Here is a 19,574-nt window from a genome sequence, read left to right on the forward strand (position 1 = left end):
AAAGTTATATGGTTTCAAGGGGGCCATAAGACGGTGGAAAAAATTTAAACTTGGATAGTCATTTGAAGGTCACATAAAGGTCACCTTCAATTTCTTAAACGGAACGTTCTATTGTTCATTGCATATTCTTATAGCTTATCTCGAGAGCTTTCCAAAACACTATAACAAAGTATTTTTTCATCAAGTACTTTTCGAGTTATGAGGCTTAAAATTATTCCTTATTTTACATAAACCATAAAATATCTTGAAAACTATTCATTTTTTGATTATCTTACCTTAATACTTTTATGTACAAAATAATAAAAGGAATCAATTGGTGTAAAGAAAACATATAGTTGTTTTTAATAAAAAATATGGAATTGTTAATTGCAGATTACATATTTTTTCTTCGAAACAATTATGTTTTCTTTATACCAATCGATTCTTCTCATTATTGTATTCTACCAAGCAATTTGAAAGATATGAAAGCAAATGAATATATATATATAACCTATAAGTTTTGTGGCAATATAACATCAAAATGATATTATTTTGACTGTAATATAATCCTCGGATCTTTGTTCTCATTTGTTTCATTTCTTTATTTTATCTTTGTTTTTATTTCATAATAAATATACATAGTATACATATAATATTAATAAATAAGTATATTATAATAAATATACTTACCTGACTCAATGCCATTTTTTATTAATGATGATAAGAAGAAAGGAGATAAACTGTCGCGTGTCTTTGCTGCTTTACTGTTCGTTCAATTGAACTTCATAACGATGAAGCAAAATATGGTGAAATTTATTTTGCAGCATCTAGTAACAATTCTTCAACCAATAGCAGCGAACTGCTGTGGCAGCACATGAAATGATACTTTAATGCGTTATGGAACACCTTGGGTCTGTTCTTTTCAGTTGCACTACTGCACTAGCATTAAGTTAGAAAGAGACGAACATACTTTCTTTCACTCTAATTGTACTAGTGCAGCAGTGTAGCCGAAAGGAACAGATCCCTTGTGCGGAGGCCCTTTTAGTCGTCTGTGATTGTTACGCTATTGGATGTACCTATTGTGGTTAAGATTTATGTTTCAAGTGACTTAACTCAATTTTTCTTGCGTGCTATAAATATAATCGTGAAAAGTAATTATATATAATTGTGAATACAGTAATTACACAATTTAGTATTAATAAATATGCCTCGACTGCCTTTGCATCCTTCATCTGGAACAAGTATTATTACGCCATTCGCCAAAGCAATACGGTTCGTTCGTTATGGCTGCACTAATAGACCGTTTTATCATATTATTGTAATTGACGTAAGTTGGCCTGATTATTTTTCAAGAAAATTGAAATTACATATGTCATTTTTTAATTACATTTTTTTTATAATTTTGATAAATGTTTAGTTTGACCTGTTCTAATTAAATTTTAATAAAGGTGCACTTAATCGATGTATGTTTGCATAAAAATAAAGGCTTGAGAAGTAAAAACGCATACTCCCTCCGTCCTTTGCCAACCGTAGATTGGCAGCAGTCAGGAGTAAAAATCATCGCTCAATAATATAAAAAGAGTCATTAAGCGTTAGGACATCGATTAAGCGTATTTTTTATTTAAATGGAATGCAATAAAACAGATATTTAGTATAATTTTTATATTTCTAAAAAAGCTAATTTAACTCATGTTTTTAAAATAGAAAATGAAAATAAATAAGAATATAGTAAAAAATGAAATGCTTGCAATGTCAAGAAATTAATTTTTTTTAATATCATAGGTTAAAAAGCGTCATAAAAAACCACCAATAGAGCAAGTTGGTACTTACGATCCTATTCCAAATATATACAATGAGAAACTAGTATCATTCAATTTTGAAAGAATACAATACTGGTTGACTAAAGGAGCACAAGTATCTAAACCTGTTGCAGATTTATTAGGACTTGCTGGATTCTTACCTGTTCATCCAAAAACATATATGAGAGCATGGAGAAATCGCATAATTATTAAGGAAAGTGCTAAAGAAAATATATTTCAAGAGCAAGCTGCATCAAAGAATTAAGATATATTTCTTTTGCAGTGGACTTTCATTATTTTGTACACATTTTGATTTATTAATAAAATTTTTGTCAAGTACTTGTATGAATAATGTATATAATATTGCAATATTAAATTGTCATTATTGTGTTTTCAATATAAAATAGAATACTCTAATTTATTGGAGTAAACTTTTCTAGTTACAAATGTGTTAAATAGTATAATATATCATTTTATTGTTTGAAAAAAATTAAATACGTATACTTTATATACAAAATTGTTATATATATATATATATATATATATATATATATATATATCATACATACATACATACATACATCCCTCCCTCTATCAAGGACTGTTATATGGATGTATATGGATGTATATTGTTATTAATCGTAACCAACAATAATGTTGTATAAATCAAAGTAATTTCATATAAATAAATCTGTTATATAAACCAAAATATAAAAAAAAAATTTTCCCCAGGTGAGGCTCGAACTCACAACCCCGGCATTGCTCACAGAAATACTGTCTTATAAGTACCGTGCGCTAACCGATTGCGCCACTGGGGACTTGAATCATTGTTTCTTTTATGTAGTAGATCCATTAGTGTAATATATATATACGCATATATTTACACATATACATATATGCATGTGTATATAAATAAATTAATACAATGAGATAAATATATATCTCATTTTAATTCGAACGATCAAATATTTCTAAGAATATTTATTTAACCACATAATGTAAAATATTCCTAACAATATTTATTCAAGTACATAACTATAAGCATAAGAAAATTGATTGATCCATTTTCTTATGCATATATTTATGCATATATCCATTTTCTTATGCATATATTTATGGACTAATCAATTTCCTTGTGCTTATGATTTTACATCTATGCGAAAGCCTATACTCCCGGTTTAAAAGTATTAATCGATTATGAAACCTCTTAAAATATCAAAAGTATAATAAATAATATATAAAAAAAGTTAGGGAAACGCGAAGAAGTTTGTCGGTAATCGCGTCTATTTGTTTTTCGTATTCCGCGTATGTCATTGACGATCAATGAAAGGTGTGAACGTTTTTGAGTTCAGGTATTTGATAATTCGGTACTTCGTACATTGATTTGACAGTTTAATGGCAGTTCGGGCGGTGACACTTCGGGGATTAGATTTTTCGTATAAATTATATTTAAAATGTATTTTTTTTTAAATACACTTTAAATATAATTCTAATTGATTCGTCTAATTGATATCGATGAAGGAAGTCGAACATGAGTGAATGTTATCGAATTCATATGGTTCGTATATCATATGCAAGATATGGCGATCTGAGAACAAAAAGAGAAAAACGAGAAAAAAAAGTTATTTAAAAAGAGTATGTATTCCCTCGGCTTTTTCACACACGCAATTTTTTTCTGCAAAAATTGTGTCATTTTATACATAAGTAATCATAAGTATTACTCTCCATTACTCTGTTCTACCATATAAAATATAATTATTTATATTAAAATTAAGAAAAAATAAAAGCAAGAGATCACATGACAGAGAAAAAGAGATAGAGAGAAAAGAAGATAGAGAAAGGATATTTCATTGAGAGAAGAAGAGGAAGCGAGGGAAGAGAAAAGAGAGAGAAGATAAATAAGATAAAAATAAAAAATACAAAAAAAGAAAAAAGTAAGAAAAGTAAATATTATTCTTTTTCACATTTTCCTTTTATAAAAATTATATATTTTATATATACATTATTTTTTATATATACATTATTTTATATATACATTATTTTGCTTATTACAAATAATCATTAACATGTTATATGTATAATGTATATATCATTATATATACATTATACATATAATATATATAGATGCGTGTACTATTCTGTTTTCAATTTAAATTTTATTTAAACAGGAATTTAATTGATTAGGTTTGTTGAAAATTAAAAATTAGCTTTAATTTTGTTATTATAAAAAATCGATTACAATATAAATTAGTAATTTGAAATTAACTTAAATTTTTATTGCATTAAAATTAATTTTAATTTTCAGATTCAACTTCGTGCTTGAAATTAAACTGATAAACAATGATGTCAGAGATTAATTAAAAGAATAATAAAGTACCTTCTATATTTTCTTATGATGTTTTTCACAATTTTTTCGATCAGCTTGACCGCAATTTCTTTCGATGATTGTTAATCTAATTCGATTACTCCAGAGACACATCATCGATCCGGATTAGTCTAGGGAAATTTAGGAAGTTTATCGCTGAGTATCATTGCTCAGTCCGATCAGAGATCCGATTAGTTGTCGTAAACACCCTGTATATAATTTTACTTTTTTTTATATAAATAGACATGGACTTTTTTTCCCCGAGTATGTAAAATAATTGTATGTATTTTTGAGATAAATATTTAATAAGATACATTTGATAAAAAATACTAATAGATGTTTTTTTTTCAAAGACGGTAAATATTTTTTTCCTATCTTTCTTAAATATTTCTTTATATTTTCAAAGTTTATTTATTAAATTTAAAACGGCTTGCATTTGTAGCAAAACGCGTTTTAATACCCAGGTAGCAACCCACGTAGAAATTTATAAACGGGCCAACATTGGGCGAATACCGCTGCCAGTTGTGCCAATACTGGCTGTCGATAGATACCAACATTGGACCAGTACAAGTCAAGTACAGGAGTGTAACACTATGCCATGATTATAGAATTGCCGCTGCTGGCACAACATAGGCAAGAATGCATGGAGACGTACTGGTCCAATAAAGGTACATAATCCGCACAGTAATACGGAAATACTTTTGCCAGTTCTGCCAGTGGAATTTGCGTTGGTCAATATTAGCTTTTAGGCCTGTTTTTTTTAGCTGAATGGCTGTACTAGTTCAGTTTATCTTTTTTACTCCACATTGAAAGAAAAAAGATAAACTCTGAACTAATGCAGCTATATCAGAAAGCATTTTTAGTAATTTTTGTTGAATATATTGATTATTGCAATTATCACTACTGGCACATTACTGCGCCAATTGTATGCCTTGCATTGGTCCAAATCTGGTGTTTAAAATGGGACGTTATATACTCGACAATTAACCAATAACGGCACAACATTGTCTGCCAACGCTCGGCCGCCCGTATTGAACCAATACTGGGCCGTTTTTTCACTATCGGCAGTTTCTACGTGGGAAGATGATGTCTAAAGACGTCTTTAGACGTCATCTTGTTACCTGGGTAATATTGCAAATACGTTGCACCATAACATTACTACAATTTTATACAGTAATATTTCTGAGGGCGGACGTTTCAACGTTGCTGCAAGCTTGCAGTAATGTTGCAGAAACATTTCGCAACTTCTATGCAATATTACAATGTTTTAATGTTAGGTCTATACAACGTTTTTGCAATTTTTCGATGCTGTATGGGTATGATCAAATTGTATGAACATTTATATGGGAGCGTCCCGTTTGACCACGTTGCGATTGACCACAGCCAATTATATCGACCTGTGCCTAGGGTAACCAGCAACGATTAACCAATCAGAGAGTCCTATTTTGAATTGGCCAATTGGCAACGTGGTCAATCGGGTGCCACCCATTTATATTTATAATGTTTAATTTTCGAGATAGCCACTTTCGGACAAAAAATGATATTCTGTATATCTATAATATCCATGCATGTGATAAAAAAATATTCATATAAAATATTCATGTAAAACAACAAATATTAATATAATAATATATTAATATAATTTATTTGTAATATAATTTGTAATTATAACAATATATTAATATTTTATATATCAAGAGAATCTTTTTTAAGTTTTATGCATCTTTACTTAATTATTTTTATTATATATATATTTACTTAATTATCTATAATATATAAATGTTTCTTTATTTGCATTGTTATTTGAATATATTTTATATTTTAGATGATAAATACAAAATAATTACATAAAGTGTCCTAGAGTTTAATCGATAAATTGCGTGAACATATTCTGCAAGAAAATAAAAAAAATATTATATGAAGTTTGACTAAAAATATTTCATTACAAAATTATAAGTAAATAATGAAATAGAATGGAATAAATAATAATGAATTTTCCATTGTGTAGAATATTAATGAAACAAGTTAATGCATTTTCTCTATAGAATTCACACAAAATTAATATTAATGTATTCCTCATTTAAAGAGACTCTTGACATTTTAATGGCATTTGATAGTTTATTGATGATAGTAATCTAACAGTTAATATAAAATCATATAATCATACTCCGAATCGTTTAAGAAAGATAATAAACGTATGAATGCATAGATAATGGTTGATCTATTGTATTCTGTACAAGGGAAAATCCGTTGTTGTCTATTTTATGTTCCTATGTTCCATTTCAATATTTCTGTCTAACTTCATAATAAAGCATTTTTAGCCAACTTTATATATTTTTTTATTCAACTTTTTTTATTCTAATTTTTTTATATCCACTTTTAAAATATGCTACTGCAATTTGTTGAAATTAATTCTCGGGATATATCCTATATGTATATAACTTAAAACAAATTTAATAATTCACTTTTAAGCTTCAGTTTTAATAAATAAAATTTTTAAAAAGTTAAATAATTTAATTTTTTCTAATTGGCAGATTCTTTATATATACATATACATATATATATACATATATATATATATATATATATATATATATATATATATATATATATATAATGGATATTTTTTTAAAGAAATTTATATTTAAAGAGGTAAAAAAGAAAAAACTCCTTTTAGAAAGAGATTATAATCTATATATCATAAAAATCATTTATTTATTAATTTTAATATAAGCTCTTAATCTTTCATTTAAATAAAATACTTAATTTATATATATTTTATTCTATATTCTATGTATTTCTGTGCATATTGAATTTTGAGGAATAAATTTTATGCATTTATCTCTTCAGTATAATTATCAATAGCAATGCACAATCTATCCCACAATTCCACAAGTTTGTTTTTTGTCAAACCAATTTCGCAAAATTGTTTTAGTAAAGTTCGGTTTTCTTCAGAAAATTTTATTCCTAAAAATCAACAAATTATCACTAAATATTTCCAACTTATTTAACTATCAATGTAATTTCTATTTATACAAATATATTAATTTTTTTACCAATATTTGTGGGTTTTACTATAAAGAAATGTTCAATGTGCCATGTTAGTTCCAAAAATTTCATTGTCCACTGGAATATTAAATAATTTTCTTCTGTTTTCATAGATGAGTGTATATATACTAATATGCCTCCATTTTCCTGAGTATATTGTTGTACAGTTGCATATTTCCTTGATTTTAAACTATTCAGAATCTTAGATCTAAGATTGTTATTTGCAATGTAATCAGAAAGTGCTAAAAAAGAGATGGCTCATTATATAACATTAAAATTGCTATAACTTATTAATGATATCATTATGGTTATTATAATATTTACCAGATATAAGAAGAGGAAAATTTTTTATGTTTGTAATCTTTTCAAACCAAGGAGATATTTCAAGCATATAACAATCATCAATGTTTGTAAAATAACACATTATGTTGTCGATTTTAAAATAATCTAAATGCTAAAAAAAAGAAGATAAAGAATTAAGAAATAACATTAAAAAAATTAGTAATTAGAGCATTGAATTTTATAATTTTCTCATACCAATGTGTGTGTGTCTGCGAAAACTACTGTTAATTCAAGATTGAAGGAAAAGGTTTTTGTTATTACTTTAGCTGTATAAATAAAAGTATTGTTATGTAACCATTTTTTATTGATGTCTTTAAATGTTATTCCCATCACTTGACCCGCAATCTCACATAATTTGGTCTTGTATTTGATGGATTGTGGTTTCGATGATTTATGATCTTCATTATCAGAAGGTAGTGTGCTACAAATATCCGGAACAGTTAAGTTTATTGATTAGAGAAGTTTAATCATCATGAATGAATCAATTAGTTACAGAAATAATTCACATATTATATATTATTACATATTAATTAATGACTGGTGTTTATCTTCTTGATCTTTTAGTTTGTCTTTTAACTGAATCGCTTTTTTTAAAAGTTTTTCTTTTAGCTTGCGCAATTGTATTACTTCTTCATTCTCCATAGTTACACTGATACTTATTTTTTTCTTTTTTTCATAATTACACTAGTACCAAAGAGAAGCCTGAGAAGAGCTACCGTTTTTCATGGAACATGGAACGCTTTTAAGGGCCTATCCAGACAAACTTGCATAGGTGCATATGGATAACATAAGATTAGAGAACCTCTAGGAGAGAGAATGGACAACTGATCATGTGACATGAGATCAAGCTTTTTCATGATTGGCTGGCAGAAAATGTATCAATTTTAGCTATTGCGACGCCAATGCAAAATATGATGACACACAAATAGGTTAATATATGTGTGTCATGTGTGTCCTATTTGTGTGTCATCATATTTTGCATTGGCGTCGCAATAGCTAAAATTGATACATTTTCTGCCAGCCAATCATGAAAAAGCTTGATCAGTTGTCCATTCTCTCTCCTAGAGGTTCTCTACATAAGATCATATGGACCAATGAGTATCGAGTATTATGTTATGTAAGTCAATATAGCGATTTAATTCTCGATGCTCATTGGTCCATATGAGGTGTTTACGACAATTAATCGGATCTCTGATCGGACTGAGCAGTGGTACTCAGCGATAGACTTTCTAAATTTTCCTAGACTAATCCGGATCAATGATGTGTCTCTGAAGTAATCGAATTAGATTAATAGTCATCGAAAGAAATTACGGTCGAGCTGATCGAAAAAAATTGTGAAAAACATCATAAGAAATTATAGAAGATACTTTATTATTCTTTTAATTAATATATCTTTATTTATCAAATATATATTAATAAACAAATGTATTTTACTGGAATAAGATGTTTTCTATAAAATAAGAATAAGTTGTTAATCTAATTCGATTACTTCAGAGACACATCATTGATCCGGATTAGTCTAGAGAAATTTAGAAAGTCTATCGCTGAGTACCACTGCTCAGTCCGATCAAAGATCCGATTAATTGTCGTAAACACCCATGGTCTTATGTTATGCATATGCACCTATGCAAGTTTGTCTGGATAGGCCCTAAGTCGGATCTACATCAGTATTATCAGAGAGAAGACTGAGAGGGGTCACGCTGCTCTTTTTCAGGGAAAGCTTTTTCCCCGCCATAAAGTGGCGCTAACTGGATTCATTTTACGGCCGGCGGTACTACATGGCCAGATCCATTTTTCGCTGCCACGGTAAAACGACCGATTGGTTCATGTCCGTGTTAAATCCATAATTATGGATCTCAAAAGTACAAAACATATCATACATTTATTAATTTTTATTACATATTATTAAGCGCGTGATCTTTTTTCACTGTAGCATATATTATGAAAAAATATATATATATGTATATGCGTGTATAATATATATAAAATTAAAATGCTTATTTTATTTCACATAAAATTTAATGTTTTAATAATTTCAATAAAAGTATTTTAATAAAATATATATGTGTATATTACTCCAATAATAAATATTACCAAAATGAAAAAAAGATCATACGCAATAATGTTTCGTATTTTTTGAGATTCTTTATTTTGAAATTCACAATAATTAATGAATCTAGCACGAACAGACGGTCGTTTTATACACTTATATATATGTATATGTATATGTACCAATAAAATATGACATATATATATATATATACTACACACACACACACACACACACACACACACACACACACACACACACACACACACATTGTGACGTGACGCTTTTGAGTCCCCCCACAGGGCACAAAGACGACTAAAACTGTACATTTTCGGTCGTCTTTAAGATATCTTTTTATTAGGTTTTTAAAGACTTATTTACGACATTTTTTAGTCGTCTAGACATAATTTAAGGGAGAACACCACTGCGACCTATCATTTTCAAGTGCTTAATTTGGTTTTTTTTTGAGGATTGGGTTGGATTTAGAGAAAAAAACTTTTAGGCTATATTTGGCATATATTTAAGTAAACAAAAAAATTTTTTTATGTACAAAAAAATACAAAATGGCGGCGCAAGAGTAGCTTTAGTAGAAGTGATTTTGACTCGAGTCGCTCCACTGCACGCAGTAGAAGTGTCTTAAATTTGTTCCTGGAACAAAAAATAAAATATTTTCATGAAATATATTAGTTTTAGCATCGAAGTACCTGAGGAAATTAAAAAATTCGAAAAAAAAAAATAGAGACAAGTTTGAAGAAAAAGTTTCATTTTTCGACTATAATTTTCGTATAAAAAGTTGTATATCTTTTTTAATTTTTAATGACTCAAAAAGGGATAGTAGACCGTCGTTGAAAGTCATTGTAGCAATATCAGCTGCAATATCGAGCATCAATTTACCGTCAGAACTATTTTTTGGAGCGATCGTCCACACTACCTTGTTAAAGCTCTCATTTGTATTTTGAGTATATCCACCCAAACAGCGCTGAAGCAGATCATCTCTACTAAGATCTTTATAAATCGGCAAGACTGCTTCATATACTTCATCACACATAACTGGCTTGTGATTGTAATTCGCTAAGTCATTTTGAGCTTTCGAGCGTTGCCAAGAGCACCAAGATTCTTCTCCGGTTGGACAATCATCGTGCTGGGGCTTGTCATTTGTCGACATCTTATGCTTTAATGTTGCCCAAATTTCTTTCCTCATCTTCTCTACGGAATCGGCATTTCTGCGAATTGCAAGGTCATAAAAAATCGTTAACTCATCAATTAACTTTCCAGTTAGCTTGCCTTTACCTCCGATGCCTTTTGTTTTTTTTTTTCATTTCTCGTAATCGTGAACCCATTCTTTTTTGTACGTGGTCGACGCACTCCTTTTTTTTTACTATAAAATTTGCGTATGGTTGACTTTCAGCGATTCCTTTGAAGGTTTTACTGTCACCATCGCCCACATAATTAGAATATTTAAGGCCATGAAGCTCTTGCGATCGCGCGAACATTTCAACTGCTTCATCAACTTCCATCTTACCAGAGGAGCCTTCGTGATTGGCTTGGCACTCGTTAGCATGACTCAATTTCCATTCGTCGAATTCAGCAGTACCTTCTTTTGATGCCCATGTATCACAAGCTTTACAATACTTCGACTTTACAATAATATCAAGTACTTTATCAGTGTACCAGCCAATCAATGAAACGATACCATATAAAGACGAAAATCCTCGCTTGCGCCAAGATCCGTCACCAGACACAGTGACACTTTCGGTTTGGCCCTTTTCAATCGACATATTTTTTTCTTGAACTGCAGCTTTTTTACAAGAAATTTCACGAACAGCCGATGTAGCGACAACGAGACTTTTCAAAACTTTATCATAAAAAGATTGAAATATGGGGCGAGGTAAGTCCATGAAAGCACAGAACTTTATAATGCCGTTCAAGCCGACACCAATAAGTCTCATAGCAAATATCACTCTTCTATTTATTTCGTAAGCATTGTTTATCAATGGGCACGAATTAATTGGTACTTGAGCACAATTTGCACAATTAACAACAATTTTGAATCCTAAGCCACGTGCACTTGACTCTGTGAAATTAATGTCCCCGCCACATGTTTTACACTGCACTAACGTTGAAATAGTATTTAAAACCATAGATAGACACACGATCCGATAAGAAAAAGTACTATCAACACTGATATCATAAGCATCTTTTGACAGTTTAATTTTTTTTGAAGAGCTGCTAACAAATTCGTCATTCTTTTCAATTTCACTAGGATTAGGAGGTTTACGATTGCTGATTTTGCTTCTTAGTCTTGATCGATAATTCCCCCGATCACCGTTTTTATTTTCATATACTTTCGGTGGAGACATTACTTAAACAAGTAAAAAACACACTGTTATTCGTAAAAAAACAATAAATATGTACACAAACAGACGCGCACTCCGAAGCAACGGCGTCTTCTCAACGGTTTTACAGACGCTACAGCTGATGGAAATTTTTTTTTTTCAGCGCACCTATAGGTCAAAAAGAGAACTTATTTCAGTCGGTAACTTAATTTCTAAGGATAATAAAATTAAATGAGGAAGAAACTAAAAATAACAGGGTTGTATTGCCGACAGCGTTTTTCGGCTCTTAGAGAGCTCTCAGGAAAATGCTTGAAAACCTTCTAAAAAAAATTTTTTAGCTATAAACGAATTTGTATCATATTTTTGAGGGTCTAAGGGATTTTGTAAAGGCAAAAAAAAAATCGATTTTTTGAAAATCTCACAGTGGTGTTCTCCCTTAATCTTTTTTTAGTCGTCTTTTCGTAGACTATATTATTATACTATTAAAAGACGTCTTAATTTGAATAGAAATATGTCGAGTTTTAGTCATTTTTGAAACTGCTTTGTACTATATGAATATTAAGTTAGGATAGATAGATAGATAGATATTACAAAATATTACATTATTTTAAAATTTATAAATAAAATTTTATTATAATAAAAAATTGTTTATATCTCTTACATGAACATTATACTATAATTTCTTTATTATATGTACGCACTATTTATAAATACTATAATACATCTTTTATTTCTCTCGTCTACATTGAATGCATTTATTAATTAAATAATAATGGCGACCCTGTATTAGTTTAATTCAAAATATATCAAAACACATTTATCACAATGCAATATGCAGCCACTGTCAAATATGATTTACTTAAAACTATATTTCTTCCAATTTAAAGAAAAATATATCACAAAACAAAAATAGAAAAACTATTATTCAATATATTTATAATTTAAGTATCTGTAATAATTATTACAGATGTAATAATGTTTTGTAATTTAAATTACAGTTTCATTTATAAATACGTGTGCATGCGCGCGCATGTGTATGTAGAAAATCGATTAAAAATGAGCGATATATTTGTAAAAACCAATTCTGACCTATTACAGGTCAAATCTGAAAAAAATTGTGTATCTTTTTTTGTCGGTGCATTTCACGGATATAATAGTAATATTACAATTAATCAATTCATACATTTTGATAGAGTTTAAGCAATTAAACGTATTTAATTTTATACATATAATAATATGTATTATATTAAAAGAAAAGCGCTATAATTAATTGATTGCATCATTATATATATATATATATATATATATATATATATATATATATATATATATAACAGTGTAGCTCGGTCAATTGTTACTTGCACAAAAGACGTATTTTAGATGTAGTTTACATATTGTTAAAAATACTTATAAAAACAAATAAAATATCGATATTATAATAATAATAACTATTTATCTACAGAAATAATGTTTTATATAAAAACATAACCGATGCGGACTCTGTCGCCCAAGAATGACAGTCCCAGCACCCATCGGCTTGTTTTATTATTACTGTCGATAAATTTATTATGAAAATATCGATATTTATAATGTTATTATATTCTGTATCGCTCATTTCTAATATGTGTATGTTTGTGGACATGTATTGCCGCTCGTCCTTGATACATAACATTTGTATGTATGTGTATATTATAAAATCTACAACCAAAGAGAAGATAGATGTATATATACTTTATATGTATCTTCTCTCTGTTTACAACTGCGGGCATTGCAATTAAATATGTGCGTGTGTACATACATCCTCCAATCTAAAAAATAATCGAATACGCAATTGCGGGCGCCGCAACCTAATATTTATTTCTTCATATTTTATTCCATGTATAAAGGAATATGTGTATTATATACACGTATTTATTTATATATATACATGGAATAAAATATGAAGAAATATTTTAATATTATTTAATTATATCTATAATAAGACATAATGTAATTAGACATAAAAACCAGACATATTAAAATCAGTGGAACGCAAAAATAAACATATTTTGTATAGAATTTTTTAACATAAACAAATCATTACAAAGAAATTGGAAATTAAGCTTTCTTGAAATAAACATAAACAAATATCGTTAAACTATATGGCATAGTCTAAAATATTTTGTGAAGTTCTGAATTCAAAGATTTACAAAAACAATTTGTAGATACTAAAATAAATTGCACAATATTAAGTCTGACTTCATATGTCTAAAAACTTTAAATATAGTAAATAAAAAAAATAAAAGAATTTACTCATTTATCTATTGTGCCCCGTAATTTCCAATTAATGTTATAAAGAAAAATATTTCACAATAAAAAAAACATTGCACAAATTTCGTAAACAAAACAATTATGATTCGAAAGGAATTAAAAAGGCGTTTTCCTTTCGAAAAACTAGCAAAAAATCGGCCTATTGTACGTGTGACTGTGTGCTTCTTTGTATATGCATATATAAATACCCCCAATAGCCAAGTCTGCTAAAGCAGATCTTGTCAGGGAATCTGTTACAAATTGTTGTCGAGAGAAAGATTTTACAGAATCGATGCAGGTTCTGATATATCATGTACGTGATGTCGGCAGAATGTTAACAGAAATATAACAAAGCTTGTTAACATAATCAGTTACCAAATTGGCAGCAAAAATTAAACAGATTCTGCCGGCATAATTTAGTGGCAGATTGGTGGCAGAAATTGAACAGGATCTGTGCGATGCAATTTGACAACAGATTGTCGGCAAAAATCGAGCAGGATCTGCACATACAATCTCTGATAGCAGATTGATGGCAGAAATGGAACAGGGTTTGATTCGATAGTTCCTTCACTTACCGCTACGTGAGCTGTACTTTCTCGTAATTGAATTTCTGTCAGAAATATATATAAAGTCGCGAATATGAATAAAAGAATAAAAATATAGTAATTATCATTTTAATTTCTATCACTTTAATTTCTGATATCTGATACAAGCAAATGAGAGTCAGAATATTAAACTGATTGGAATCAATATGATAAATGAAAAATTATTCATGTACTACCTATTTGAGGTATAAAGCAAGAATGTAATTCTAAATATAATAAATTACATCTCAAGTTTTACAAGTTACATTTACTTTTATCATTTACTTTATTATTAATTTAATTAAATTGAATTAATCCTTCGCTATATGAGATATAACTACGATATAACATATTACTATAACATATAACTACGATATAACATACTAATATAACATATAACTACGATATAACATATTATATGTTATTTTCTAAGAAAATTCTAATTAACTTGCCGATAATATTGTTATTTAGCACTTGTAATAATCAATTTTGTTGCATTTATATAACATTAATAAAAGTAAGCGCAAATTATGTGCAGTTTCTGCTGTCAATTTGCCATCAGGTTGCATGCGCAGATTCTGCTCGGTTTCTGCTGACAATCTAACATCAAATTGCATGCGCAGATTCTGCTCGATTTCTGCTAACAATCTGCTGTCGGTTTATGCTGACAGATTCTGCTAGCAGAACCCAAGCTTAATGCGGACGCAGTTGATGCCAATCTGCCGCAATATTCTGTTTGAATCTGCTCGCATGCTGCTGGCAGACTGCTAACATTTTGCTTACTGGGACTATATCAATATGCCTCCTTTTTCGTCAATGTCCCTTATGATGAAAAGGTCCCTTTTTTTCATATTCATTATTTCTGCGTTTTTCTCTCGTTCATTGTTATATTAGGGCTGCAGCTTTCCATCTATAAAGATACAAATTTTATCAAAACTACATTCTCACGATATGTACAAAAATGTTAATTTTTTTTCATAAATCTTGCGCGCATACCTTAAAACTCCAAGCAAGAAATAGTTGTATTATAGCAACTTCTTTAATTCATAACGATGTCTATCGCTTCCTCTTCTTAACCATTCGCAGAATTTCTCCTTTAAACTGTACATATCACTTTTACTGTACATGTTTAGAATAGCGTCTGAAAAATTAATATCATGATGAAACACACATATTAAAATTAATATCATGATGAAACACACATATAGGACAAAAACAACTTTTTCAAGAAAATCACAAAATATACGCACATACCTATGATAATATTTGCAAAGACAGTGCTTTTTATTCTCACCGTCTGACGCTGGCCTTCCCAGGTTAACTATTTCGCTAGCTCATTACTTAGAGTTGTAACTAAACAGTTGCGAAGGTGATTTTCTGCCGATTTGCCACCCATACTGCGAATTCTTTTTTGCTACAATAAATGTAATTTCAAAAATATTAAAATATGCATTTTTTAATAGAAAAATAATACAAATACAATTATATAAATACAATTATACAAATTATTTATGTTGTACTTACAAATTGTTTTTGTAAATCCTCTTTTTCCAAATTGTCACAAAATGTTTTAAAATCTGCCTTAGATTTTAATGGAAATAGAGGTAACAAATCCGGAGAAGAATGCGTTAACGGCATTTCCTCATCATGGAAAGCTAAGATAGTATATATCCAACTTTCTTATGACATATCCAACTTTCTTATGACATTATCCAATTTGCCGTTGATCATTTGCAAATACTTTTCTTGTTGCAAAAATCTTGATTCAGTAGAACAATGGTCACCTTAAAAAAATACAAACTAAAAGTTACACGAGTTAATTAAAAAAATATATGTATTATAAAACAATAAAAAATGAAAAGAATGTTGCCCACGATGTCTTGCCCACGATATCTTTATCGGAAAGAAGGAGGGGCAATAATTCGGGAAGAAGAAGGTAACAATTGAAGAGAGAAGTTCAATTATTTTCTATATCTTTTGCCGCTTAAAACGGTTAGGCCGGGTCTACAATAGGTAATTTAAGCCGTAAGCCTTAAGAGATTGACCAATCACAGTCAAGTATGAAGAGAATACTCGATTGTGATTGGTTAATTTCTTAAAGCTTAGGATTTAAATTATCTATTGTAGACCCGGCCTTACGCTTTCATTAAATGTTAAGGCTGCGATCCCAATGAATGCGTCCAAATGCGTAACGTCACAGATAAATCAATGAAAACTTTTCTTTTCTTGACGCTTTTTCTCGCGCAGAAAGAATTTGTTTTTCATTTCAGAACTGTATAGTAAATACACTTGAACGATTGCTTGCTGTGGAAGATCCGTGGAAATAAATATATTATTTGCTAGAAATTATCGTTTATTTTACTTCTATCTATATATTTTAGACATAATTACTATACTTACCTCAATCCAACTTCATGTTTCGCAATGCATTACCCACAGGGCCACAAGGCACAAAATACTAAAAGACGACGAAAAGATGACTTTTTTTAAATTGACTTTTGGACATGGCAAAAAGACGTCTTATAGATGTCTTTTCGACATGTTGAAAAAGACGACTAAAACATGACGTCTTTTCGTCGTCTTTTTTAAATCATTTTTAGGCGTACAAATTCTAGACTTAAAAAAGTTGACGAAAGGACGCCTTATTTTAGTCGTCTTTTTGGAACAACGAAAAAGACGACTAAACGACATCTTCTCAGCTTTGTCGAAAAGACGACTAAAACATGACGTCTTTTCGTCGTCTTTTTTAAGTCATTTTTAGGCGTACAAATTCTAGGTCGGTATTCATAGTCTTACATTTAAGATCATCTTAAGAACTCATTCAACCAATCAAATAGCTATAATGCAGTCATTGATTGGTGGAATGAGAGCTTAAGATGATCTTAAATGTAAGTCCGGACTATGAATACCGGCCCTAGACTTAAAAAAATTGACGAAAAGACGCCTTATTTTAGTCGTCTTTTTGGACACAACGAAAAAGGCGACTAAAACAAGACGTTTTTTCGTCGTCTTTTTAAGTTATCTTTTTGGACGTACAAATTCTAGACTTTAAGAGGTCGACGAAAGGACGTCTTGTTTTAGTCGTCTTTTCGACATGACGAAAAGACATCTATAAGACGTCTTTTTCGCCATGTCCAAAAGTCGACTTAGAAAAGACATCTTTTCGTTGTCTTTTAGTATTTTGTGCCCTCTGTGAGCCGTCACAGCGAGGGACAATCCCCGTCGAAGGGCGAAAGCGAGCGCGGGATTGTCGCACCTGAAAGGGAACTCTAATTATCCGCTAGGATTAGTTTTATTATAGATTTAAGATTCTTGAACAGAGTGCGACGGCCTGGGCGAGCATGCAATACCGCAATGGTTTTTCATTTTGATAATATTTATTATTGGAGTAATATACATATATATATTTTATTAAAATACTTTTATTGAAATTATTAAAACATTAAATTTTATGTGAAATAAAATAAGCATTTTAATTTTATATATATTATACACGCATATACATATATATTACTTCATAATATATGCTAAAGTGAAAAAAGATCACGCGCTGTTAATAATATGTAATAAAAATTAATAAATGTATGATATGTACTTTTGAGATCCACAATTATGGATCTAACACGGACATAAACCAATCGGTCGTTTTACCGTGGCAGCGAAAAGTGAATCCGGCCACGTAGTACCGCCGGCCGTAAAATGGATCCAGTTAGCGCCACTTTATGGCGGGGAAAAAGCGTTCCCTAAAAAAGAGCAACGTGACCCCTCTCAGTTTTCTCTCTGGTATTATCAGGTGGGTCAGGTTTTTCGCGCATGCGCGACAGTAATGGCGGCTAACCAGTGATGTGACATTTCCTCGCGCCGGTTCGTCATGGAGGGGCGAAGAGATGAGAAGAAGTGCTCCCCACTTCTCCATTAAAAAGAGAAAGAAATTCATCTTACATCTTTTGTCTTTCTTTTCATATGCTTAATGCTTATATACATTGGATGCTCGGTCTATGGCCGGAATTCATAGTCCGATCTTATATTTAAGATTGTCTTAAGCTCTTATTCCACCAATCAATGGCTGCATTGTAGCTATTTGATTGGTTGAATGAGTTCTTAAGATGATCTTCAATATAAGACCGGACTATGAATACCGGCCTATACTTACTATAGGTTTGTTTTTTATTCCTACACTGAACTGAACTAGTTCTGCACTAGAACTGAGCCAGTGCAAGCGAGAACTGAGAGTGCAGACGGGAATAGAAAACTAGAGCACTAAATATACAGGTATTCTATACTCCGCCATTTTTAATCCATTCCCCCTCCTTGTTTCTCGTGTCACTCGCCTCGTCGCTAAGCTGAGATTATAGTAGATAGGTTAGTGAGATTGGGGTGGGGAGATGGATTAAAAATGGCGGAGTATAGAATACTCATATATTTACCCTAACAGCACACATGTCCAAAAGATGTCCAAAGGACATCCATAGAATATCCCAATCTCCTATGGATATCCTATGGATATTCTTTGGATATCTTTCGGACATGTGTGCTGTTAGGGTAGTGCCTTAAGAAAACGATACAGTGTAAACTACTGTAAAGCAGTGAAAAATATGGCGCGTCACATTAATAACATAATTTTATCAAATATTTACTGTATCTGCTTTAATAAATATTAGATAATTCTAATACCTTCAGAAATGCATGTTACGTGTCCAGTTTGATCCACTAAAATATTTCCTATGGCATCTTTTTTTATTCTTGCTGTTTCTGTATTTGCCATATTGTTTTTTATTGTAA

At 30.1% G+C, this 19,574-nt stretch overlaps 3 protein-coding genes, 1 long non-coding RNA gene and 1 other non-coding gene across 5 annotated transcripts; 1 reads left to right on the forward strand and 4 right to left on the reverse strand.

Annotated features, from left to right (window-relative positions):
* Positions 1–993: 993 nt before the first annotated feature.
* Positions 994–2,079, forward strand: LOC105250176 (probable 28S ribosomal protein S16, mitochondrial). Its single transcript, XM_011256139.3, has 2 exons — positions 994–1,306; positions 1,762–2,079. Exons 1-2 carry the CDS (start codon positions 1,184–1,186, stop codon positions 2,041–2,043), a joined length of 405 nt encoding a protein of 134 aa, XP_011254441.1. The 5' UTR covers positions 994–1,183; the 3' UTR covers positions 2,044–2,079.
* A 423-nt stretch (positions 2,080–2,502) lies between these two features.
* On the reverse strand, positions 2,503–2,596 carry Trnai-uau. Its single transcript has 2 exons — positions 2,559–2,596; positions 2,503–2,538 (listed from the first exon to the last, which is right to left on the reverse strand). It is a non-coding gene; the product is annotated as a tRNA-Ile (tRNA).
* A 4,301-nt stretch (positions 2,597–6,897) lies between these two features.
* Positions 6,898–8,342, reverse strand: LOC105250177. Its single transcript, XM_011256140.3, has 5 exons — positions 8,057–8,342; positions 7,729–7,954; positions 7,516–7,645; positions 7,200–7,433; positions 6,898–7,110 (listed from the first exon to the last, which is right to left on the reverse strand). The coding sequence occupies exons 1-5, from the start codon at positions 8,173–8,175 to the stop codon at positions 6,974–6,976; spliced, it is 846 nt and encodes a 281-aa protein (XP_011254442.1). The 5' UTR covers positions 8,176–8,342; the 3' UTR covers positions 6,898–6,973.
* A 1,789-nt stretch (positions 8,343–10,131) lies between these two features.
* Positions 10,132–12,031, reverse strand: LOC105250178. Its single transcript, XM_025414564.1, has 3 exons — positions 10,874–12,031; positions 10,478–10,806; positions 10,132–10,231 (listed from the first exon to the last, which is right to left on the reverse strand). Exons 1-3 carry the CDS (start codon positions 11,941–11,943, stop codon positions 10,167–10,169), a joined length of 1,464 nt encoding a protein of 487 aa, XP_025270349.1. The 5' UTR covers positions 11,944–12,031; the 3' UTR covers positions 10,132–10,166.
* Positions 12,032–15,288: 3,257 nt separating this feature from the next.
* LOC112639699 lies at positions 15,289–16,593 on the reverse strand. The gene is made up of 4 exons (XR_003123639.1): positions 16,317–16,593; positions 16,047–16,206; positions 15,789–15,933; positions 15,289–15,702 (listed from the first exon to the last, which is right to left on the reverse strand). It is a non-coding gene; the product is annotated as an uncharacterized LOC112639699 (long non-coding RNA).
* Between the last annotated feature and the right edge of the window lie 2,981 nt (positions 16,594–19,574).

Source organism: Camponotus floridanus, unplaced genomic scaffold (assembly GCF_003227725.1).
Source record: "Camponotus floridanus strain SB8 unplaced genomic scaffold, Cflo_v7.5 scaffold83, whole genome shotgun sequence".
In the NCBI taxonomy this organism is placed as follows: Eukaryota; Metazoa; Arthropoda; class Insecta; order Hymenoptera; family Formicidae; genus Camponotus; species Camponotus floridanus.